Source organism: Ctenocephalides felis, unplaced genomic scaffold (assembly GCF_003426905.1).
Source record: "Ctenocephalides felis isolate EL2017-DRISC unplaced genomic scaffold, ASM342690v1 CF-g0.4_SCAFFOLD_00845, whole genome shotgun sequence".
Lineage (NCBI taxonomy): Eukaryota > Metazoa > Arthropoda > Insecta > Siphonaptera > Pulicidae > Ctenocephalides > Ctenocephalides felis.
In genome coordinates, this window is record NW_020536999.1 from 31218083 (window position 1) to 31245389 (window position 27307).

The window sequence follows — 27307 nt, forward strand, 5'->3', positions numbered from 1 at the left end:
TTGATTTGGTAATAAAAAAAACTGAACAAATTAAACAAAACAAAATTATATCAAAGAATGCTATAAGTTTGATTTATTTGTGGGCAAACACATCTGTAAAGCACTATTGTTTCCAAATCAATTATTATTCCATATTTCAATTATTATATTTAATTTTTATTGGTATTTTGAATATTATATAAATATAAAATTATTATTTATCCACTTCAAAAAGTTTTCGTTTCTATAAAATAAAATGTTTAAATGTTAATAAATTAACTGGTAATAATTTTTTTCTCGAAGAATCCAATGAAGTAAACTAAATTTATTTTAGTATTAAAATGTGTTGCACTTACTTGTTTCTCTTGGGCTTGTTGTATGAATTTCTTTCTCATGCTCCGTTGGCAAAATCGGAATATCGCTACTTTTGTTTTTAAAAATCTCTTCATCGTGACCAGCAATATTATTATTGTTGTTACCATTAATATTTATATCGATTCCTTCTGTGATATCTGAATATTCATCAATAAAATCATCGGAGCTTAACGTGTCTGGAGTTGGAGTCACCTTCGGTTTAAATGTGGTCAGACGTGGCAAAGGAGGAAAATCGCTTTCTTCATTCATTTTTTCTGTCACGTTCATGATTTTCACAATCATATTACCGTAAGTTGTTTCTTCGATTCCTGAACTGCTTGATAATGTTGTTTCCGGGAAATTCAGAAGCGTAGAAGAAGATTTATTTGATGCCGGTACATCCGTTGCTATTTCATTTGTGTCAGTAATAAAGTCTAGAGGTGTTTCTGTAATTGTAGTTTCAGTTTCAGTAACTATTACATCCTGTGTGTTAATGGTGGTAAACGAAGATTCTTCTGTTTCAGTAGTTTGTTCTGGTAACATGGATGTACTGGCTTCTTCTACCGTCGTTGTTTCGTATTTGGGTACTTCTGTTGGTAAGCTAGGAGAATCATTGAACATAATTTCAGACGATGTTGGTGAATTCGATATCATAGTTGTCAGATTTTCTTCAGTTATTTCTGTAGGCACATCTGTAGTTGTTGGAATAATTTCGTTTGTGAAAGCCGACATATCATATTCACTTGCAGTTGACGAATCTACTTCTAGAACAGTTGAAGGACGTTTATCTTCAGCGTTTATTTGATCAGGAGACATAATAACTATGTTTGGTGAGGTACTAGTTTTAGTCATTTCTAAAATATTTGATGTTGTTTGCTGAATGGGCTGAGTTGTATGATTAAGTTGCTCCATCGTCATTTGTACTTTTTGCTCTCCTATTGTCATTTGCTTTTTATGATTCTTAGATACGACTTTTTGATGTCCTATTGTCGTCGTATATACTTGCTGCTTTTCAGTTATAGATGCTTCCGTTACTTCTGATAATTTTGGCGGCATAGTCGTCATGTTAAATGTTATTATAACTGGTGGAAATGTTGCATTCACTATAACAGCATTTTTAAGTGTAATATTTATTTTTTCAATATTAGATGAGGGAGAATTTATTTCAAAATCATCTACTCTATTGAATTGCAAATTATCACCATCGTCTTTAGTATCTTGTTTAGATTTTTTATGATCATCATTTTTCTCTATAAACTCCTCCGGTTTCATTGTGGTTAAATCATTGCTGGGTATGTTGTTTTCTACAACCAGAGCTGATGATTTTGTCGGTGCTGGTACCTGTACAGGTATAAGTTTATTTTCTTCTCCTTGGCTTTCAGTAACTCGACCAATAATATTTTTAATTGTGCTAGAATTTGGCGTATTTTCAGAAGAATTTCGTTCGTTTTTCATTATTTCACTCCAATCAACCAATTCTTTGACATTGATTGGTGTTTCTGTAATAGCCGAAATATTTTGTTTTTGTGTTGGCACATGTTTCATTCCTATCAAGGACCATGCATCTGCATTATCGGGTAAATTCATATTGTACTTTTCCATGTTCTCTTGTGAAAAAGAATTTAATTGTCGAAATGCTTTTGTAGTACCATGCACTGTTTCCTGTGCTTGTTGAATTTCGTTGGATGATTTAGAGTCTTGTACTGAACTTGGAGTGCTGACTAAATATGATTTTTGGCCACGATTTGAAACTTTGCCTAATATGTTTTCATTAGTTTCAGAATCATTTTGTGGATTTGATTTGTTTGCTTTTACTGATATTCTTAATCGTGGATGAGTAGTATTTGATATTGCATCCACGACGGGGATGGTTACAATATTTGCAGGTGTATGCATAATGATTCTCGGCGTAGATGTTGATAAATCGGGAAAAACTTCGCGAACTTTAACATCTAAATTATTTACGAACCCTGAGGCGTGATGGTGTATTACTTTACTGGTTACAGCTGAAGACGCTTCTGTTACAACTTCATGTTTATGATTTTCATTAGAACTCATTTCTGTTGATTCGTCCTGTTTCTCTAATTCTTTTATATTCGTTTCAAAATTTGATGTTTCATATTCAACTTTTGTACCATTAGTGGATATAAATTCTTTGTGCTTATGACCATCATCTCCCACAATGTCTTTGCTATATATTTCTTTAACACTCAATTTGTCAACTCTAGTATTATTATCAGTCTTTGCCTTTTCGGCTAGTGCATCTAAATCTATATTGGCTTCACTATTTTCACCGCCATTTGCAGCTAAATTACTTTTAATGTCATCTTTTAGTGCAGCATGATGCTCATCAAAAATAATAGTTTTTGGAGTAGTTAGTTCATCTTCAAACCTATGTAGATCGACTGGTCGAATTCCTTTAACAGCTTCAACAGGATCATGTACTTGCAAAGACATGAAAGTAGATTCTTCATCTGAAGGTAAGCGGTACTTTTGATTATGGAAATCTTCAGAGATATATTTACTAATATCAAAGCTAGGTATTTCGGTTGAAGTTGGTTCAGCGGATATAGTTGATAATTCAGGTGAGGATGTAGTGGTAAGCTCTTCATTCGCAGGCACTGCTTTAACAGTTTCAGATAGATTTTTTGCTTCTAAATGAACCAATGTTTCTTTTCCCACATAAGTTTCTGTTTGAGATTGTGTATCATCTTTTTCTTGAGGTTCTAAGCTTGCAGAAACGGCAGTTCTAAATCTTAATGTTTTTATCGTAGTAGACTCTGTAACTGTTTCTGTAGAAGCTTCAACATTAGCAGACACATTATTCTTATTCTCAGCCTTTGCTTCTATAGTCGGGGTTGTTTCATCAGACTGCGGCTTCACATCCTTAATAGATTCAGTACTCACATCAGCTATTGTAGTTTCAGAAACATTTCTATACTGCCTTGATTTTATTATTCTATGATGTCGGATTTTTTTATTATCTTCCTCTTTGGCATTTGCTGATATTTCACTAGTTTTTGGCGTAAATTGCGAGGAGTGGTACTTGATTTTGCCACGGTTGCGAGTGATAGGTTTTGAAAGTTTGCTGTCACTGGAACTAGTATCAGTGTTATTGGATTCTTTTGTTGAAAGATCGATTTCTAGAGGTTTCGTTTCTAATGGAGCGGCGGGGTCAGTCTCTCTGCGATGACGCAACACTAATTCAGGATTCGCTCGGAATCCCTCGGTCGGGTGAATGGTTAGAAGTATCGACAGAAATGCGCCTGCCAATATATCTGTAAGAAAAATTATTGAATTAATTAGAATATTGAAATTTTGAACGATTTATCAAAAATAACAGTTTTAAAAGTCTAGATTTTGATATGATAATAGAAATATGTTTAACCATCTTTTAATCAGTTATTGAACTCCAGAAAGTAGAAAAACGATCATTTAACTGGATCAATGTTGGCAATGCGTGTCCACACGCCTAACTGCGATTCAGTCCGCATTTACTGTTACTCAGATATTGCAGCAATCATAATTTTCAATTTACTCGGCACAATTACGCGAATTAGTAACAATATCAGATTCACCTCTGCTTCAAGTCAGTCTGTCACATAACAGTAATGTTCTGTGCAAAACGTGACAAAATCTAGACGACTGAACTAAAAACATCACGAAGCGAACATAATAATAATAATAATAATAATAAAGTCGTTACACTAATTGCTGGAATCAGTACATGACTTATGAGGACGCGTTTGGAAATTGAAAAAAAAAACTAATTGGGATAAAGTGCCACTTCTGCTACAGTTGAAACAAACGAACGGCATGAACTCTACATAATATTATATTCGAAATCTGAAGAATTTTTAGTATATAAAGTGCAATTAATATATACGATATATTATTAATGATATGTAAAAACAAATCCTGACAGGTCATACAATTGTATGTGTATAAATACCTGTAACTTATAATAATAAGAGAGGTTAGCAAATGTAATGAGAGAAGAAGAAATTCACATATCTTATGATGATGGAATATTTATAATTTACAGTCCACTCAATATCAAATTAATCATAGTGATCCTCACCACTGACAAAATTTAGAAAATAAAGATCACTACATTAAAAGTTACTGCAAAGTAAAACTATATAGATCATACGATTTCCATTATTTTGTGTCCAACTGTTATCAAAACCGTGTTAACAACGTCATAAAATTAATGAATAATAAAATTACCACAAGATAAAATAGTGAAACAAACATAAGCTCCATGTTTTCTTTACAGTTTACAATAATAAACTTTCTTCTATTATAATAATAATTAATTATTTAAAAAGCTATTTTATGCTGATAAGACTAATGGCAAACAACAGTATCGGAATAAGGAACAAAAAAATAATTTATGTGCCACTTAAGAAACTCAAAACAGACGACTTATTGTTATTTAACTACTATGATTTATTATTAATATATTTATGATAGTCGACACAAATTACTTGGTCTATTCATAAACATGCTTTCTCTTACTGTAAAGATGCCTGCAATAAAAGATGCGTTTCAGGTACATAAAAGATTGAGACTCATTAAAATTTATTATAATTACTCTCTATAGTCTCTATACGATCTCATCAATTAATTTGTAAGTAAAGTACTACTTATCGTAAAAGTCCCTTTGAGATATTTTACGATATTATACAGCAAATTTTATTTGTGAAGTAAGGTAATTTAATTAGGATTTTTTGGCTTTTAACCAAAAGTATATTATCTTGTTGCTCTGATGGTGGTAAAGGTTTTGTGTAATACATAAACTAGTTAACGAAAAAAATCATATATTACTAAATACACAAACAGAAAATAAAAATACATTTTAATTTATAGAGTAAATTACATCACATCGATTTAATTAAAATTAAAAATTAAAAAAAAAAACGCATTCGAAATGTTATACAAACGACTTTGGCGTAAACGTGGCAAGCAAATTTTGAAATACACATACACATTATAGAAAATCTATCAAAGGGCTCTCTATTTTTTAAATCAAATTAAAATAAAGTTTGAAAAATCAACTTTTTTCGTAGACACACGATCGTTTTCTATTTAGATGTCAAACGATTCAGAATAAATTGATACGCCAAAAAACATGAAACTTGGAAATCGGATTTTCTGGCGAGAACATAAACTTTAGAAGTTTAGTAATAAAGTACACCCAAATCTATAAAATTTGCTTACTATACCGAATGACAATATTATCAGACTAATTCCTTAAGTGTCATCTACCTAAAAAATTAATTGTAGCAACAAATTTTCTGTTATTTAGCACTCCACTTATCACAGCCTCGTTTTTTCATTAGGTAGAAACCCGACCGGAACTTGAAAGCTATTTTGTAGGAAGTAGAACACACCTTGTACTGTCATGGATAGGTATAATATACTTAAATACAATATTGTACACATACACACTATTGGTAAATAGAGACCACAAAAGTGATTATCCACAGCATTTACAGAACCAGATAACCAGAGCGTTTGAAAGAAGCATCTTAAATGGCAGTAAGATAAAACTCTAAAGAATTCATTCTGCAGAATTTAGGATAAAAAATGTGCGTTCCATGTTATGAAAACTAATTTCATAAATTGGTATTCAAAATGACTTAAACAATGTAACAACCACAGGCAAGAAAATTCACGAAATCGTTTTGGAGCAAATAATTGATTTATACATATATAATAGTTATACATATTCATTTGCATTTAATAAAATTTACATTTATACATTTTAAATGCTTTGTTTGAAGTACTTCAAAATTTTCTGTAAAATATTCTTCATAAAATCGATTTAAGCTGCTTTATACAAATTAAGTGCGATTTTATTAAATTTTACCTTTAACAATAAATTTTTTTTTCAAAAATGATGAAAAAGTACTTTGGTGCTTTAGGGACCGTAAGCCTAATTATATTAATTTTTGGTGTTATGGATATTTTATCTGCGTGGTTTTACCTTCACATTAAATAAAGAGCTACATGAGTATCGACAACATATTGAATTATGAAGAATATTTATAATAATACTTTATTTTCTAATATGAATTCTAAATATTAACACCGACAATTAAAATCAGAAAGCATGAAGTCGTATTATCAAACAAAAGTTCACTAGACCATTATTGCTCAGCTTCATACAAAACTGCACTCATTTCATTGCAAATTCATTAAAATAGATATATTTTTTAATAATAAATTTTGGTCAACGTAAGCAAGGATCAAAACGCAGAAATCTAATAAGTAAAGTACCAATTGTAAATAGTACTCAATTATTTCTTGAGATAACAAGGAAACGTTACCATAATAATTATATGTATTTTAAAAGATTTTTTATACCACAGAAATAACAAGAAATACCATACCATATACATTATATTTTAAAAGATTTTTTTTACAATAAAACTGCATTAAAAAAAGAGAAAAGTCTGAGAACTTATTAAAATTTTAATCAATCTAACGTTGAACAAGAAAATTCGACGATATATGTGTACATAAATATGCCGGATGCAGGAAAATAAATCCAAGTTTTGATATCACTTTTATATAATTTTTATGTGCACATATGCCAATTTAGACAACTAGGAAAGAAGCAATAAAACACTTATTTAATTTTATAGATAAGTTATATAGTTCAACAAAGTGTACCTCGATTATATTCTTCCGGATTGTTAGTTGATTTGCGAAGTGCCCGAGCACGCGATACTATCTGGCGCGTGCACTCTATCGTGTCGACAGTTAAAAAAAATTCCTGCTTATTTTAAATAATTAGCATCATCATAGGCAAAGACTAATTTATTAATTAAAATAAATCGAATGTATAAAAATGATTAACGAAAAAGTAATTCCACTAAGAAAAAGTACAAAATCTTTTTGTATTAGAGTAAATTTATTTATATGATAGGGTAGGACGGGGCACAAAGGTCCAATATGACTTTGAGCAACTATACTGTGAAAATGAAACTAATTATATCACTAAAAATAACACATTAAACAAACAACCATATGACTATATTCAGTAGAATTCCCAGCTAATTCATTTCTTCTTTTTATCCCATTGGCGATGTAAAATGAGACACCCAGGAAGCAAACAGATCCAATGTCTTATTTTTAATTTTAAAGGGATTTTATGAAATAATAACTAAATTATTGGACTAATGCAACCTATAAATTTCATATGAGTATTTTTTATATATAACAATGTATATAACTTTGATCAGGTATTTCGCCAGAAATAATCATCGGCTTAGTTGAAAGAATTATTTATTTAGTTTTCTCTTGTAAAATTACTTTTTTTAACTTAATTTATTTTATTATTTATTATTTTTTATTGTTTACACCTTTGCAAGGCTGAAAATACAATTGGCCCATTTTACACAACCCACGAGTGTAAAATGGGCCAGATGTTATATAAAAACTGTTGAATCTAATTTGAAAATAACAATACATTTTATAAAACATTTTAATAACTAAACTAAATTTCAGTAACTAAACAACAGTGCTCACAACCACAAAAAACTAACAACGAAAGAAAATACTTTTGTTATGAATTTTTAAATATTGCCGCTTATTTCTCGATTAGAAGGACTTGTTTTTGAGATATCGGTGATGAACTTTTTTACCCGCGGACATTTAAGCCGCGCTCTACGTGGTGATAATAATAATTTATCTTAAACCGTTTCTTTGCAATCCCTGCTCTAATGTTAATAACACGAAGCTCGTTGTAAAGTGCACCTAAATTCATCATAGCGTAGCCAGTAGTAAACAATATAAATATTGTAAGAGGCAATTAAAGCAGCCCGTTGTTTTTCTAATAATCCAAACGAATCATTTTATTGCAAAAAATTAATTAAAACAAAGTTTGCGAAGCGTGACTGTTGCTGGTAGAAGAGAATCAGATCACTTTGGCACGAACGACTAATAGTTTGTTTAGATTTATCATTAATTCGAATAAGAAACGGTATTGTGATTGAAAATATCATTTTATATAATGTAGTATTCACAGAAAATATACATAATATTTAATTTATGATTACTATTTTTATTCTCAATTATGGGGTATTAGATACAGAACAAAATAAATTGATAAATTAATTGGAAGTTACATGTATAAAAGAGCATATCGATGCTCTGCAACTAAATAGCAATTTTGATCAGAAATATAATTATATTTCTATTATAATTATTATATTTCCTCATGTTATATGATAATTATTACATCGCGCTTTATGGAGTATAAAAAACTTTATAACTCTCTATTCATAACTTTATACTTTATTGATGATAATAGATCATTTAAGTGAATGCTCAATATAGTAATTTAATATAGAAAGGGGAGGAAAAATTATAAGATTTTAAATATCATGCAGATGAATTACTAGATCGAAAATTTTTGTCGTCTTTTTTTAATTTTTTTTCAATTTTGATTGCCATTTGATCTCATATTTTACCTTCAGATTCGTGAGGTAAAAACTACATTGGAAAACATACGGGCCACACTCAATATAGACAATTTTTTTATTTTGTGGACCTGTCTAATTTGAATAATAAATTATATAGTATAATATAAATTCAGAACGTATTGTATAAATAAATAACCTGTGAAGTATAATCAAAACCGTACTTTATTTATCTCTATTTTCCTTGGTGATGTTAAAAATAGTATTTGTCATTTGATGCTCATAAGATTTCATGAACTATATACATAAATACATAAAGAAACTATTTAAGTAAACTATTATAATGACTAAAATATATAATTCAAAAATGTGATTAGTTGTTTATAATAAATGTCTATAATGTTAATATTTTCGAGTTTTTTTTCTCGCCATCAATTTTATCATAATACAAAGTTTCATAAGAATCGACAAAAAATATTTCAAAAATTAATTACTAAGAAACAGCTTGGTCGATATTGAACTAATTAGCACGAACCAACTGATAACGGTTCATGATTTTTGTCGAAGACGTTGACAAAAATATTTGCACTGATTTGCACTTTTTCTTCAAGAAGTTAAAAATGATAATAAACAGAGTAAATAGAGTACCGGTTCAATCGAAGCTAATACAATATAGAATAATATAAGTTATGTTTTTAACATTTGTAAACTCATTTAAATAATTCTCATGACTTTCCCATAATATTGCAATTTCCAAAACCAGTTGTATTAAGATTAAATTGAAGAATTCATATGGAAATTATATATGTATATGCTTATGCGCACTTTTACGAAAATTTCAATATCGTGTTAGGAGATCGAGCGCACATGAAAGTTGCAATGAAATCAGAAATAAATATATAATGCAGCAGAAACTGGTCTCAGAGCGAACTTAAAGCGAAACGCGATCTGTCTTCCGGGTAATTAGGTTTTGTTCCATCAGAAAGTTGTAGAAGAAACATACTTTTACGACAGTAAAATTGATGGCAAATAATGTATGCACATCAATTCAATTTTGAATCGGTTTTAAATTGCAATCTCACACATTACCGAAGTGACAGTTTGAGTATAGTCGTAAATCAAATCTTGCTTTTATCGTTGCAAGTAGGAAATCTGTATGTAACTAAAATAAAAAGTTGAAGGCAGCATCTGCTTGTTACATGCCAATATTTTTTCCATATCAATTATTATAACCTAATGTGGCCCCACCAAAATTATTGGCAGAGCAGGCTGTATGTGCGTATTAAGCCTCTCCTTCGATTAACTCAGGTTGTTAGGTTATAATTTAACCTTTGTAGCTGTGGACTGTATGAAACACCCATTTGGTGGTATAATGTATGCATTTGTTGCAAGTTCTTATAACACACTAATGATTTGTCACTAAAATAAGTCCGATCCAAATTTGCTACCCCCTCTACAAGGTAGCAACCACCCGGTGTAAAAGCTCAATTCCATGAAGGTTGCCGGCTTCATGATGAAAATAATGAAATTCAAATAAAAATACGTCCGAACAAAGGCTGTGTTAAAATCTGGAAAATATTTTTTTATATTTTCTCTATGTTAAATACAAGATAATAGATATTTCATAATGAGTCTCAGATAGATTTTTGCTTTACCAGCAAATTTTTAACATAACTACTCATTTTAAATTGTTAACAAAATCATCTTCAAAAACGACTCACTAAAGATAATGATTCTTCTGCGCTCAATTTAATTCGTTAACCGAATTTAATATAATAATTTTCCATTATATGATAGAAAGTTAAAATTTTGATACATCATATTTCCGTTGATTACATATTACACACTATAATTACACAAAATTTCGTTCGGTTCGTGACGGATAGAAATCTTCTCATTAAAAATTGGGAACCTATTGCCAAAATTTTTACTGTTATCAAAATTAACAACTAAATCACGTACTTCTGATGATAGTAATAATAATAATCGCATAGAAATCAGAACGTGGTCTACATATCTCGCCCGGTTCGCCATTCATGTATCCAGTAATAATAAATGTACAACTTTCTGTTTCATAATTACTAATATCATAATTAAGTTGTCAGAAGAGTTGACTTGTTCGAAAATAAACGAAGAAGCAGCTAATTTGTGCAACAGAGAAATTATGTGCAGATAATTTTATATAGTGTTAAATCCGCAATGAAAGCACTAATGCATTTTTCAAATCGCTAAAGGAAAAGTTTATGCTTTTGCCAGAAAGTCAGATTTTCTAATTTTATGTTATGTATTAGTTAGGCAGATAAGTGCAAAAATTTTTGCTCTTGAATACTGAACTGATTTTGCAAATTCAAAAAGTGTTCAGTTAAAAATGTGCTTATTAGTTTTTGTTAACAATCGGTCGGATAGTTTCTTCAAAATTAATTGATTTGAAGTTGATTTTTTTGAAGATTTTAATGAAACTTTGCACACAAACATAATCTATGGTCTGAACTAACTCTGAACAAAATATTATAAATGCTTTGATTATAATAGTTCACTAATGAGCCCTTTTCATATTTATTTACACATATGGAGTAAACATCAATTGCGCCTTTAGCCAATAAGATAAAAGATTAGATAAGATTTAATTAAAACTAAACTCTAGAGATCTGTGCAAAATACAATAAAACCATCATCTACTGAAATTTGCTAAATGATTAAAATTTTGACATTTGATTCTTTCTTTCTTGTTAAAAAATTCGAAGATCCTTGGTTTGATTTTATTAGATTTTTTATTATTTGCTTTTTATATTTTATAATAAATTCAGGATTTGTTTATTATCATTATTAGAAAGTATTACTTTTAGTTAATAATTTAACATTAAAATAATCATATCGATATTCAATATTCAATTGAAGATATTGGAAACAAATATTGGTTTTCTATACCTTGCATAAGCGTAATTATAATTTATAGTTTTTTGCAATTAAACATATTTTTTAGAACATTTATTTTTCACTTCGTGCAACATTGAATAATGTTAAGGACATAGTATTTAGCTTACATGTTAATTGTTAACGACAAGTATTTACAATAATTGATTTAACAAATTAAAGGTCTTATATGTTAATAATTTTATGAAAGAAAAGGGTACCGGAAAATATTACACATAGGTCTTTTTTATGTTTTCGTGTATGTATATATCTCCTCGATGTTAATATCAGGAGTAAATAATTAATAAGGCAACCTATGTCCTTGCCCTTGAATAAAACTAACCTTCATGTTTATAAAATATTTACATATACAGTTATTTCGAAGGCACGCGCTTTTTGATAAAAGTAAATATTACTTGAAACAATTAACACTATCTGCAACAATAGGAATGTCAAGTGCAGAATATTAGTTGAAATGATAATATTCTAACAATAATTATAATTTTCATAATTTTTTTTGAGTCTGATAATGGTAGTTTGGTGACATATTTATGGGCAGGAAAAAGAATTATATGACATTGTAATTGAACAGTATAGATATTACAAATTTACATATTTTAGTAGTATTCTATGAGTAATATCGCACTTTAAAATATTCAGCCGTAAAATATCATAATAAATTGAAATGTTATATTACATTCTATTATTATTACTCTTGAAAATGACTGTCATATTATTTTTTTCATTATTGTTAATTTTATAACATAATTCAGGTTATAGTAGGTCGATTAAAAATCAATAATCAATGACTGTTAAATTTTGCCAAATTTTAAATGCGCATTCTGTGCAAGTAAAATTGGAAATGCAAATACAAATTTGTCCTTGGGATCACACTACGTCTTGGATTCATTCCAGAACTAGATCATAGATCTTCAAATCTATTTAGTTTGTTCATACAATAACAAAGAGTCAAGGACGATTTATTTGATTCGTAATAGAAACAGGTGACACTTATTCAGATAGGTGAATAGAACAATATGATATACCATAAACATAGCTAAAAACTTTTTACATTCTGCTATATAATAAAGCAATTGAAATTTCAATTCTATCAAATATTATTCTTGCAAATAAATCCATGAACTCTAGTACGAATTTCTGAAAATTCTGTATTACAAAATATGAAACAATACAAATACACAATGTACGTATCATTTCACCTTCTCATCACAATTGTCAAGGTAATTTTTAATCGATAATGTCACGGTACTTTCTGATATCTGACAATAAATGCTTGGATTATACTTTATTAAAAAACATATGAAGCCATTATACTAAAATTAATTAATACTTGTTGAATTAATCTTGGAAAAACCTTTAATATTAGCGATAATATAAATCAGATAAGCATTTTTCATATATGATTAATTACTATTTTAGAATTATTGAAAATTATTCACACGTTTTCACGTTTTGAAGGTTTCTGAACATTTTGGCATATCTTAGAAAAAATTGACGTGTGTGTGTATGTGTGTATGGATACAACTTTCCGTCCACGTTTTCGGGCGCACGGATCAACCGATTTGAATGGTTCAAAAAACATTCGATTCCTATTCATAAGGAGATGTGCTGATATGATTTTGGCAAAGGCAGGTCCAGTAATTTCGGATTTTGTAGCAAAGAGTGCAGAAAATGGAAATCGAGCTTTTGAGAAAACGCAGCATCCGGTTCTAATAATCTAAAAAACATTCAATTCGTAATGATGGGGAGAAGTAGTAATTAGTTTTTGGCAAAGACAGGTCCATCCGTTTCGGATATACGGACAGAATATGCAAAAATGACAGTTTTTGAGAGAACTAAGCATACGATTTGAAGGATTGAGAAAAGTGTTGATGAAATAATTGTTTTTGGCAAAATTAAAAAAAATATTTCAAATTTTTCATTTTCGAAAAAAAATTTTTTTTCAATATCGAAAATAATTCAAATTTTCAAAATTTTAATTCAGCCATTTGCCTCAAGACACGATGCCATAAATCACAAGTTATTAAATGGTATTAATAAGTAATGTATATAATTTATTGATATGTAGCTTTGTAGGATAGTACCTGAATACGTAATTTTATATGTAGAGTACATATTTAATTTTTTTAGTATTATATACTGTTTTGTTAGTATAATTGTAGTAAATCAATACGTAGGACGAATAGATAGAGGAAATTTTAGTCTAGAGTAGATAAAGGTAGTTTTAGTCTAGAATAGGTATATTAAATATTTCACTCAGAATAACTTACAGTTTATCCATCGTGCCATCTTTTGTTGTTGTTAGTTCCGGTAAAGATGTTTTTGGCGGAAACCGCATTGCAGTTCAAAATTTCCTTCCGCAATAACTTCCATCAGTGCCAAGTTACATGAGAAACGGCAACTTCTTCTCTGTAATTAAAGAAATCATAGTTATTTTCTGAAAAACGAACACTTTTTATTTCCACCGCAATGGAAGAATTATTTTATAAAATAGCGTATAAAATATTCCATCAAGTACAATTTTTATAAAAGTTATTATTGTGTAAATAGTGTAACAGCATTTTCATATAGAATAAATTATTTTTTATTCAGAATAATTATTTTTTATTCACGATAATCATCAGCACAGCCATTCATTTTTCTGTTCGTTGTGTACAAAAGATTTTACAATAACATGAGCAATTCTTTGTGAAGCAATGTATGTCACAGATAAAACAGTTTTTATATGATTCGTTTTTGCATTTGCTGCCTTTTATGTAGGAAGTAGAAAATAGCAATAAAAATGTGTAATTGAAAAACAATTGCAATTTTATTGTAAAGAAATATATAAAATTTTATTATTTAGTATATTTATATAAATATAACATAATAAAATTCATAAAAAGAATTCATTCATTCAAAAATGTACCATTTTCTATCGAATCATGAATTATGCAAATCTCTATCTTAATTACATCGCGAACAAATAATTTATCTATTCAAATATATATCAAGTTTTATTTGTAACGGAAACAGAATATTCACAAAGGCCATATAAACTTAAGGACTACAATATTTGTTGCTCAATATTCTACATAATACATATTTTAGTACAGAATGTTTCAAGGACCTGTTACTGCATAAAATTATATGGACTTGAGAGATTTCTATTGCAATATGTATTTAGCAATACGAGAAATTGTTTATTATTTTAGATATTCAGAAACTTAAGTAGTACCTAATGAATTTGAGAATATTATGTCTTGATGAGTTAAACCAGAATATTAATATATAGTAAAATTCTAACAAGAGTATTCAAACAATTGACTGTTTCCATTGGAGATTCTTGTTTTATTTACCAGTTCAGGTATTTTATACCCAAGATACGTTTATAGAAAGGAAACATTTCAATGGAATTCCAGGTGAAATATGCAGGATGCAAAGTATGCTTCAGAATGCAGTAGTATGCACCTTACATAATACTCTTCGCTCCATGAATTCAAAGATTTGTACATTTATATTGCAATCACGTTTTGTGCATCCTCTATCAGAGGAGATAGTGCAAATCATTGCAACTAAATTTTATTTTTTAGTTATTTGGTTGACTATTTATGTTTTTACATAAGGTTTCAAACCAATAAAGTAAAGTAAAAACAAATTTAATCATAAGAACTACGCCCACTGATGCATTTCTTTATAGAGATGATAATAAAATCGTGTTTCAGACATTCCCGATCTTTATATTAGTTGGTTTATATTATTTTAGTTGGTTAATTACATATTAATTAACTGCAAGCTCTCAGAATGTAACATACTTAGCATGTTTCTATGTACAAAACATTCTTTATCTTAAAAGTACTATTTCTAGACTTATAAGAAATAACCATCATAAATCACTCCCACCTGAGATTATCAATATGTAATTAAACTTAAGGCAAATTGCTGGAACTTCCCGTACCGTCCCGAAATGTTCGATAAATATTAAAAGCTTTCAAATAGAATATTATAAATATTGTAACATTGTCTAATATTTATACGAATTATATAAACTGAATTGCAAAGATAGAATTATTTGTTTAAGGTATATTAGAACTTTAGTTAGAATTAAAAATAAAATCTGATTTATTTTCGATATACAATAAATTTTAAATTTGAAACAAAAATTTTTTACAAAATCAATTATTATGTTAAAACAAGCAGAAAGTTCTTTGAATCATTTAAATTTGACGCTTAGTTCTTTCAAAAACTGCCATTTTTTAACATTTAGCTCTGTATCTTCGAAATGGCTGGGCCTACCTTTGCCAAAAACTAATAACCACTTCTCCCAATCATTAGTAATTGAATGTTTTTTAGATCATTCAAATCGGATACTCCGTTCTCTCAAAAACTCGATTTCTATTTTCTGCACTCTTTGCTCTTTATCTCCGAAATTCCAGGACCTGCCTTTGCCAAAATCTAAGCACATCTCCTTTTCAATAGAAATCGAATGTTTTTTGAACCATTCAAATCGGTTGATCCGTGCGCCCGACCGAAAAATTGTATCCATACATACATACATACATACATACACACACACACGCATCCATTTTTTCTGAGGTATGCCAAAATGTTCAGAAACCTTCAAAACGTCGAGAAATGTAAAAATTTTCAATTTCGATTTTTGGACGATTACAATAACTTACACTACGAGAAGTTAATAAATATTATATACGCATAGGCAGTATGTGAAGTAATAGCATTACCATCTCTCACACATAAATGAATGAAATTAAGTTATTATATGATATTTTATACAATTTGAAGCCTTGTTTTGGACTCATCAAAAACGAACTCAATTTATTAATTTTCTGCTGTAGTTCCTACAATTGTTTAGTGATTAACAAAATTATAGGAGGGTTGGCAGAAAAATAGTAGGATCTGACAGCACTAGACCAGAAAGGTTAGTTAGTAGGATCTAATAGCACTAGACCATTTTATTGTAAGATATAAATTGTATAAAATACATATACTACTACTTTATACTATCAAAATATTCTCTATCTTCTGACGGAATGCGTTGGAATATCCATGATATTTCTCATCTGCATTTATCAATTTCATTGTTAAATCGTGACTGTCGTTTGGAGCAAGCAAAAGTACGTGCTCGGAATTTATAGAGACATACAATACACAATAGCTTAACTTGATAAGTACGATATTTATATAATAATCTAATGTAGGTAATCTATTTTTGGATTCAAGGCAATATATGCCATTTTTTGTTTGACACTATTGAATAATGCATATTTGAATAAACGACTGTAGCACATGATATGATTTAAGATGATGTAGCATTTTCAAATAGTCAATACTGCAACGCTATTTTATTTATTTAAGCTCTCAAAGATACACAAAGTAAGCGATAATTTGTAATTAACAGTAATGGTTATCAAATTTGGTTCAAATTTATGGTTTATTATTTCACAAATTTGCAATATATTATGTACAGAATTTCAAAATTGGTAAATATCTATCAATCTCAACGTTCAAACGGTTTCAAACGGAATCAAACCCGTTATTAATTATAATTAATTGTTGAAGAGTAATAAATTCTAAAAAAAAATATTGATCATAATGAATCTTTTCTTCAACAAGTCAAAATACTCATAATGCTGAACTTGTGTACTACTACATTAATATAATGGTTTATGTTGCTAAATTGTCGTGTAGTTAGCCTCATATAGCCAATTGAACTATATTCAACCATTGTATACAAATTTTGAACTAATATCCTTAAGTATATATGCTTAAGCACCTTGTTGTCATGATGTGAATATGTCCAGATCATAAACAAAGTCTTAAAATACAATGTGAAGGATTGGAAATCTTCTTGTAATAATTTATCAAACTAAAAAAAAAGAAAACATCTAAAAATGCAAATAGAAATTGAAAAAATGTTCTCAAAAATCAATATTGTAAAATATTAAAGATTATTTAATAAGTTCATCATTTTGAGTGTCAATAATTGAGATCAATTTTATTAGATCTTAATGAACTTGAATTAACTGTAAAATCTCTATGGGAAAGTAAAAAAGAACACCATGTTTATTTAATAATAATTATCAAAATTTAGCTAGACATCTCTCCTTTACATTTGTAGTTCGTTTTTCAAACTTTTATTTTCTAAGTAGTTTTCAACGTTCTCAGACAAGTGAAAAGATTATGCATTAGAATAATCAAGAAATCACATTGTTTAACATGAAGTCATGTGTAATGTTATAGAAGAGAAACAATATAATGAAATTGAAAATTGTAATACAGGCGCATTGTTATGTTAATTGAAGTAGGTCAAGAAAATAGAACCAGCTGAGCTTCTTAGATCATATAAAAGATTCTGTAGATAAGTTTATCGGTTATTACGCCTGGTGACGAAATTTGAATAATGCTCTACATTATATATCTTAAGTAAATAATAGAAATTAGGTAGAGAAGTTAGGTAGTGTCTATTGACACTAAAAAATATGATTGTTTTGCATATGTTGGAACAATAAATCAAAATATTGAACAAATGAACGGGAAAATATTGAAACGATACTTTTACAATTTATTACCCTTTCCTTCCATGATATCCCTCCATGGCAAAATGTATAAAGTTATGTCAAAAATACCAGGCTGAAATCTTGCAATCCACTTGCAAAGACACACTATCAACATGCTTCTCTCTGGAAATTGATTAATATGTTTAAGCTTTGAATATTACAGTTTTATTCTTTTATTCCCACAAGGTAATAAACACTGAATTTTTTCTCACACAAGTGGCATTAAATCAAATTTAATTAACTACCCTGGCGGTAATACAAAATTATTTCTCCAACTGTGAGATCTGTATCGTGATCTGTTCAACTCCGTAACAAAAACACTCAAGTATAAATAATAAATTATTATAATTTTCTTATTTCTATTTATGAAAAGAAAAGTGCAATCACAGATGGAATGACATCTAATTAAACACTCTATCTAAGTGACTTTAATTATTGTATTATTGTATTATTTTCATTGTCAAACAAAGTACTCGGTAAATGTTTTCTCATTCGCTTTCAAGACTCAGGTGATGTCACCTGTCTCAGGTTACGCTAATTGCACATGTATTAGCATCATGTAAAAACATAAACGTCTCAGGTTTAATTGATATCAGACAATGTGATAAAATTATCACAGCTGTTTTTAATCCGGATGTAATACTAGCTAATAGCGAGCTAATATTTATAATACCCATAAAAGAGTTTATCAGCACTTTCATAAAAATGAAACAATAAAAATATAAAATAGTTAGAAATAAATTAATAAGCTGATAGAACTAGTTTTGATGATGATGAGGTGATGATCTTCAACGGTGCTTTTTAGACAGCATATCTTTGCTATATACTTGGATTACATTTTTCACTTGGAAACAAATTCTAAATAATATATTACCATAAATATTATATTCGTTTCTGCTTCATTAATAATATTAACTATTTTTTCCACTATAACTATATCCACTTGTATAATGATACAGTGTATAATTCGTATCATCATTTTATTACTACTGAATTAATCATTTGCTCATTACTCCCGATACATTCAAGGTTTTTTCTATCCAAGATCTTTAACAAAAGCTCTCAAATAAAAGGTTTTATAGCAAATTGGTGGTAGTATTAAAGTGTTTCGAATTTTAGTCTAAGAGACTGATCAAAGAAAGAATGTATTATTTGCAACAACGTTCGACAGCTTTGTTAAAGGGCGATTGGAGCCAGTCACGCAATATGAAAGACAAGACGCAGATGTTGGGAAACACAAATTAATAGAGAAGAATCAATTTTATTTGACAAATCATTACAAATTTAGTATTTTTGTTAAATACTGTTTAGAAAATTGTTTCCCAACTTTGGCGCATGCACCACAGGAAAAAAGACAAACAAAAAGCTATTTAAAAATGTACTCAACATATCTCAAGAAGAAAACTTGTAAAAGATAAAATTAATGTTAAAAGCGGGACAAAGCCTAGAAAGATTGGAAATCAGTGGTTTAAAGTTCAACATTTCGGCTACCAATAAAATTGAATTCTAAATAGTTTCCAAAGCTGGTACAATAATCATCACTTTATATACTCAACTTCCAAATACCATTTATTTCTTGCATTCTCTTTTTTATACTATTAGCCTGTTCTAATCCTATCTGGTCATACGAATAGAGCTTTGGGGCTACTCTACCAAATATAATGTAGCATTGGTTCAGCGGACCCAATCAAAAGTACATATTTAGAATGAAGACAACAAGGTCATAAAAACAAGATCCACAAATCATCACCACAAATAAGAAAATCACCCCCATTCACTCATTGCTCAGATGGTCCTCGCGCCAGAATTAAGAAGATGCAAAGCAAAAAATTGCATCTAATAGTAATTACCGACTAGAGTAGCTACTATTACCAACAATTATATTTATTTGATGTGAAATAAAATAACTTATAGAATGCAATTATTGCTCTAATTGCTATTGATAAAAAAGATAAAAAAATAGCCTGTTCTAAAAATATAAAACAGTTTGTCTATCAGAAATATAGAGTTTGTTTAGAAGAATGTGAGATTTTTTTAAGAGTTGCACCCTACCTTTGGGTGTATCTGTCCTACTTCATAAATATCAGTTTTCCTTTTTCCTATTACGATTTATTAAGATTGTCGATCCCTGAAAAAGTAGAATTGCAATCGGTGGATTGTGGCTACGAGTCTATGGATCAGAATGGCAAAGCATACCTGTTGCCTGTTTAAAAGACACGACCGTAGTTTTATTGAGAAATCGTTACGTCACATTCATAGTCAGTGAAAGGAGAAGCCATACCCACAATCGGCTGACACTGACGTGCTTATGGCTTTAATTCCCGACAAACCGACCAGATATTACAGTTTGCGAAGATTATTGTTATTTGCGGGGAATTTTTTAGCACTATATACTCAAGCTACAAGGTTGATATAGTATATACATATATTTATACAAGCAAACGTCGTTTAGCCATATGAAAAATTTCTAGAAAATTTTTAGTATAACAAAAAACTAACTAACTGATTGGAAATTTGGAAGTATGGTGTATAATTATGAAATAGACACATCACAAATAACATGGATGGTTTACCCACTGCAAAGCATGCCACATATAAATGTTTATGGGGCATATTTGTAGTCATTATGGATATGAAAGTATGTAGTATATGATGAAAAGGAAACCTTCTTCAAATAACATGGAAGGTTTACCCGCTGCAAAGCATACCACATATAAATGTTTATAGATCATATTTGTAGTCATGCAAGTGCCAACGTAATACGAAACTGATTGTAAATATGGAATGATGTGGTATATAAATGAAAGAGGCACCTACCACAAGTGACATAGATGGTTTACCCACAGCAAAGCATGCTACATATAAATGTTCATGGAGCATATTGCTAGTCATTGCAAGTGCCAACGTAATATAAAAACGAAGGTTTCGTAGTGTTATTAAATTCCGGACTGCTAATTCAGAAGTCTCTAGGATCACTATTTTTCCCACTCACTTCACTTATAACTTTGTTTTCAAATATCAAATTTTAATGATTCGATTTCTATAACTATCAGCTAGTTTTTGCTAACAATAATTTATAAAAATACAATTAATATATGATTTATATAAATTACTTGATAAATATCACCATTTTGCTTTCCCGTTTTATAATGTACCTATTAAAATTGCCAATCCCTGAAAAACTTGGCACTTATATAAGTGCAACTTTTCTCAAAACAATTTTCAAATCAGTTCCATCATATCTACATCAGTTTAACTTTCTCGTAAACGCTTTTAATTACATCTTTATCTATAATAATCTATAAATATCCTTTCTAATAAAATGAAAACTTATTGATAAAAGAGAAAAATCGTTAACGTCACGCTTGAAAGTATAAGTGTGCTCATCGCCATCACTAACCAACCAGTTTAATACAACACCGCTAATTAGGCATGGACAATAAGTAACTAGAAAGGATACTGTATGTGTTACTGAAACATTAAGAATTTAGAGCATGCAATTAAGTTGCACACTTGACCTCCTTAACTCTACCATAGTACTTTCAGCCTACGGTAGGTAAATGTCATAAAAATTATTTTATGCAATTTATATAAGAGAAGAAAAACAGAAATAGAGATAAACATTTAAGTATTCGATGTAGGAGCATATTTGTAGCAATTAATTCGCCAATACGACACATTTAATCATTTTTCGTCACTCGATATGAGTCATCATTTCAGCTAAAAATTTTCATATAAAGTTGTAGTTATTGTGCTTATTTATAAAAGTCTATTGAATTTTTAAAATTACTTTATTCACAGACCTGAAAACCAAGAACATTCATATCACTATATTTGATTTAAAATTATTTATAATATTAAAAACTATAAAATTGATTAAACGGATCTCAGTCCTTTACCAAGTGCATCACTCGCGGTTGTATAGATTAAATCAAATTCTAGCCTTGAAATTCGATTACAAATGCTAATTAATACGTTATAAAAAAGCATCAGCGATTACTAAACCGATTTCGTGGATAAAAAACATTATGAATGTATTTGTATGTACACAAACTATAATTATTTGATGCCCGTTCGAGCATAATCAAGCATTTGCAAACAAAGAGAACGGAATGATTCATCTCGTTGTTGTTGTTACACTGACACAAGGTAATTTATTATTTCACTATTCAAAATGCAGGACATTTTTTATATAAATCAGTTGTTTTGTTCATCCCTGAGAATCCTTATCGTTACATTCTCAAATCCTTGAATATGAATCTGTATTTGTTCCCAAAAAAATCCATAGAAATAAAGAAGTATAAGTCAATCAATCGATAATTTCGATCAAATTATCAAGATCTATCAACATTTTTTATGAATAAATTAGCTGCATATTCAATAAATTTACTAATAATAATTAGTGATGTATATTCAGAAAAAATGCATTATTAGTCATAAAAATAAAATAATTAAACTCTTCTTTGCTTTCTTATTTTTTGAGCTGCTCTAAGATCTTAAGAGTTCTATGAGCTGTTGTAACAAAACTTCTTGTCTGTGATATATTTTTGAATTTGGCAATTTTTATTTATCAAGAATTTATATATTACTGAATATATATGTTTAATTTTGAATTCACCAAAAATTTTCTGTATGCCAAATTAACGAATTAATTGAAAATTTACTTCAATCAATTTACCGTAAATTAATGTTTCATTATATTACAAATTTTATAATATTATTATCATTAGCAGCCTAATAAAACGCAGCATATAACACTGTATCACATACTTCAAACAAGTAAATCTTTGATAATAAACTCGATTACATGATTATGTGATATCTTGTAATTTTTTATAAGATTAACAATTTTGCCATTGTGATAAAACAAAGATTATTTAACATGCAAAAATATCAATCATCAAACAGATGATAATTACATAAAAAATAACGGTGTTTATTTAAGATATCAATTCATTTTCCCATACAATATTTGCAAACATACTCAATACATGCCACCAACATTTGAGAGATATTTGATACATTGATGTAGTGCATTACAATCATATTATATTGCAAAGTTAGACTATATTTATTGTCAAATTATATAGTCGTAAGTATTTTTATAATCTTATATTTCATTTCATGTTCTTAATCGGACTGTGCTCATTTGTAAATTATTACTCATACCATGAGTAATTTTTATCAGATGCTTCATATTCCGAGAAATATGTTTATTTAGATATTTTTGATATATAAAATGCTTTCATATCAATTTCTCTGTAAGAGATTATTTTATATTTAATGGCTTTAAAAAAATTAACACAATTTTAGTCAAATTTTGCGTACTAAACAGATAAAATCATGAAATAATTACTGCAGTTATATTGAAAACAAAACAGATATAATAAAATAAAATATTATTCCTACGATAAAGTTTTTATGCTAAGCATTTTGATTTCATACTGGGTAACTGGTTTTCTGTTTGATCTTCCAATGTATATATAACAAAATTATTAAAATATAATTCTACTAATGATATGAGATAATCGAGATTCTTACGTGTAGAAAGCAGTTCGTCGGTATAAAATAACAATAATCATTTTTAATCTTATGCAATAAACGATTCTTATTATACAATAGTGTTTCTCGATAATACCAAGAGATGAATAACATCAAATTAGCATAAAGGAAATTCCAGAGACATATGCGTGTCTGATCATTTTTTTGCTCTTATCAATTTGATGACAAAAATAATGTTTTGACTAATAGGAAGAAGACTCATAATGATAATTGATAAAACATTATTATTACACTGGGCTTTGTTAATTTCATGGTTTTATCTAAATGATTTAAAATTCAATAAATCTAATAAAACAATTCAGTAATTCTATAAAACGAGTAAAAAGCTTAATAAAATACTAATCACAAAAAAACTTATACATCATGTATATAAATGTCATTAATATTTTTCAAAAAATCAGAAAGGACCAAAAAAGATACTAAAATTTTAAATATACCTAGTCATAAGTATCTATCAGAGTTAATATTTATACAAAAATATTTGTCCTTGGTTGATTGAGCAAAAAAATATTCGGTGGAAATCTTAAAATCTTCAAATGCAATGTAAGTGTAAAAGAACATATATAAAGTTCTAACAATTGTAATTGATATAATTTTTAAAATTAGTTTAAAAATGACAATTTTCTGTTTCTTTATTGAGTTTATATTAGTAACGTTATATATTTAGCCATTTTCTATTAACGTCAAAGTAAGTTGGTTAAAAATGATAATTACACTCATATTTAAAACATTCAAGATTTTAAAACAATAAGCTTGATAAAATCAAGTAAGAAATTACAAAATTTCATTATAATTTCTTTCGTAATGCCCGTGAGCACACTATTGAAATACTGTGCAGATACTTGAAATTATTATATTACCAAAAAGCATTGTAAATACTATTAATAATTTTAAATTATAATAAATTATTCTTTTAATATTGTCATACTATTACAGATATTTAAATTCACACATATATTATATATTTTAAATGAAGCTGATTTTAAAAAAATATTATTTTGAATTATTATTATAACTGTCTTATTAGGCTAATGCTATTTTTTATGTCTAAGTTTACTATTTTATTAAAATTATGAAATTAATAAATATTTGATAATATTTGCATTCACAATTTTTATAGTAAATTAAAACATACCGAAAATGATGCGGTAACTGATTATATCTTATAGAAAACATACTAAGAAAGTTTAAGGTTTACAAATAACTTAAAGTTTTTGTTCTTGAGGGTACCATTAAATGTTTAAATTTTACGAATCCATTTTAGGTTTTATTCTAGCTGACGTTAGTTTATAATTTTGATATTTAAATTATTTACTTTGATAATTCGATAATGATTTCAACTATTTTTATGTAGTACATGCATAACTTCCACTTTTACTCTTTATGGTAATCTAAGCGTAAAATCACACTTGTTCGGTGAAATTTTTTTAAAACAAGTGCAAAACCAGAATATTACATAACCAACAGTTTGATTGCAAACGTTTTCATAGAAGAATACATAGTTACATCTGTCAGTACTTCAAACACAAATGTATGCTCAATTAACTTTTATATCGTTTATCCACTTGTATGTATCAACTCACTGGTTCCGAATTACTTCCGGGTCTCTACCGTTTCATATATTGGAAAGAACAACAAAATAACACTAAACCTTTAACAAATTATTTAATCAAGGAAAAAAATTTGAACATAATATACGTAATTAACTTGCAAACATAGTTATTTAGATTTGGATTTTTGGTCATTGCATATTTCATGTCAAATAGTTTTGAGAAGTTTTGAAGAACAATAATTAAATGCAAGTAGCATTTTACCCTGAGGCAATTTACAGATACATTTTGTATGTGATAGATTTTCTGACAAATCTTAGAAAATTTGAAGAAGCATAACATAAATCCAAAGAGAATTATCTACATCTATATTACATTTAGCAGCTAATATTTATTTTATTTCTATTCTTATTAAACATAATTTTAATCTTAACATGATGACCTTGGTTTCTCTCAGACTCTATTTTTTTGATACGCAGAAACATTCTAATCAAAGTTTTGGTTTTGATTACTAATTATTGCACTGTATAAGCAACGTATTAATCATAGTTTATAAATTCTTCTACACTAGGATTTTATTTAGCCAATACTATATAATAAACATTTGCCATTTATAATCGACAAGCTTAAATAAACAAAACTCTTGAACACGTAGAATGTCGGATTAATCAAATGTTTTGAAATAATTCTGATTGTAATAAGGATTATTTTGTTGTTCTACATCAGATACATGATGAATTACAGAATTTTGTAACTATATGTATTAATTTAAAAACAAAGAATTAGACTATATATTATATATTAATGCAATTATGTCTGCAAACAAATTGTTTTTTTGTCGTTGGCACTTTTCCAGAATTTGTATAAAAGCTTTTCCAGAATTTGATAAAAATGAAATATTTATAAAAACATTCAGAATTAACCACCCATCAATAATTCTCTATAATCAACAAGTGATGGAATTCGAAAACCTATATTTGGTAGAGATTTCAACTTTATTTACAAACTATTTTGTTTAATTTTCTTTAGTTTATAAATCGTTGGCATGGTCTCTCGCATCCGTTTAATTTTTTAACAAGAAATGATATTTTAAAGATTAGAAGAGTTCTTCGAATTCTTCTACGCTTTATCAACTCTACCAAATCTAAACAACCGAAGTACAAACACATATTTTGTTATGCTTTCAGATAGTGTTCACCGAAATTCTTTTGTAGGAATTTCTAGTATAATTAAACTGCACCACATCTACGAATTCTCAAATAAATATGTATCGACATGCTTTCGTCACTATCAAGAAATATGACATATTTCTAATTTCTATGTGGATTGATATACATTATTAAAGAGTTATTAGAATTTTGTTTTCCTAGCGGATTTTGAGATTAATGAATCATTTACACGTTTTTTAAATATTGATGAAATACTTGAATCTGCAAATTTTGTAACCAAATGAATGAATAATATGTACATTTAGAAGTTTTCATATTTATATTTATAATCAGGAATTCACAACAGCGGAAATGGTAAAATAATTTGATTTCTTAATAGATACTACTCGTTATTAATCGTTAAATCGTTCGAGAAAAATTGTATTAATAAAATTTTGATTGTATGTTAACTTATTAATAAACTCCTCACTAATGAATAATACAAAAAAACTGATTGTTTACTAAATATGAATTTCATGATCATTTCTGATTCATCATCAAGCCTAATAACTCTGATCCCACAAGATCAAATTCCGAAATTCTGTAAATGTACTCTACTGTATATTTTGTATCTACTCCTGCATGTCTTCATTTAAAAGCTGATAAATGAGTGAAAATGAGTGACTTTGCAATGCAGATTATTTTGACATGTCCGGTACTAGGTGCCACTGTTTAAAATCATATTTTTTGATAGCAAAGTTTGATTGTTAGTATCAATTATTTTTTAGCAA

At 28.4% G+C, this 27307-nt stretch overlaps 1 protein-coding gene across 1 annotated transcript in view; it reads right to left on the reverse strand.

Moving 5' to 3' along the window:
- Positions 1-335: 335 nt before the first annotated feature.
- The window catches only part of LOC113363360, a gene marked incomplete at its 3' end in the record, with an annotated part of 68649 nt that continues 41677 nt past the window's right edge, over positions 336-27307 (reverse strand). The window contains 2 exon segments of the mRNA XM_026605853.1: positions 336-3611; positions 13970-14108. Of these exon segments, the coding sequence (XP_026461638.1) occupies positions 336-3611; positions 13970-13988 (3295 nt within the window).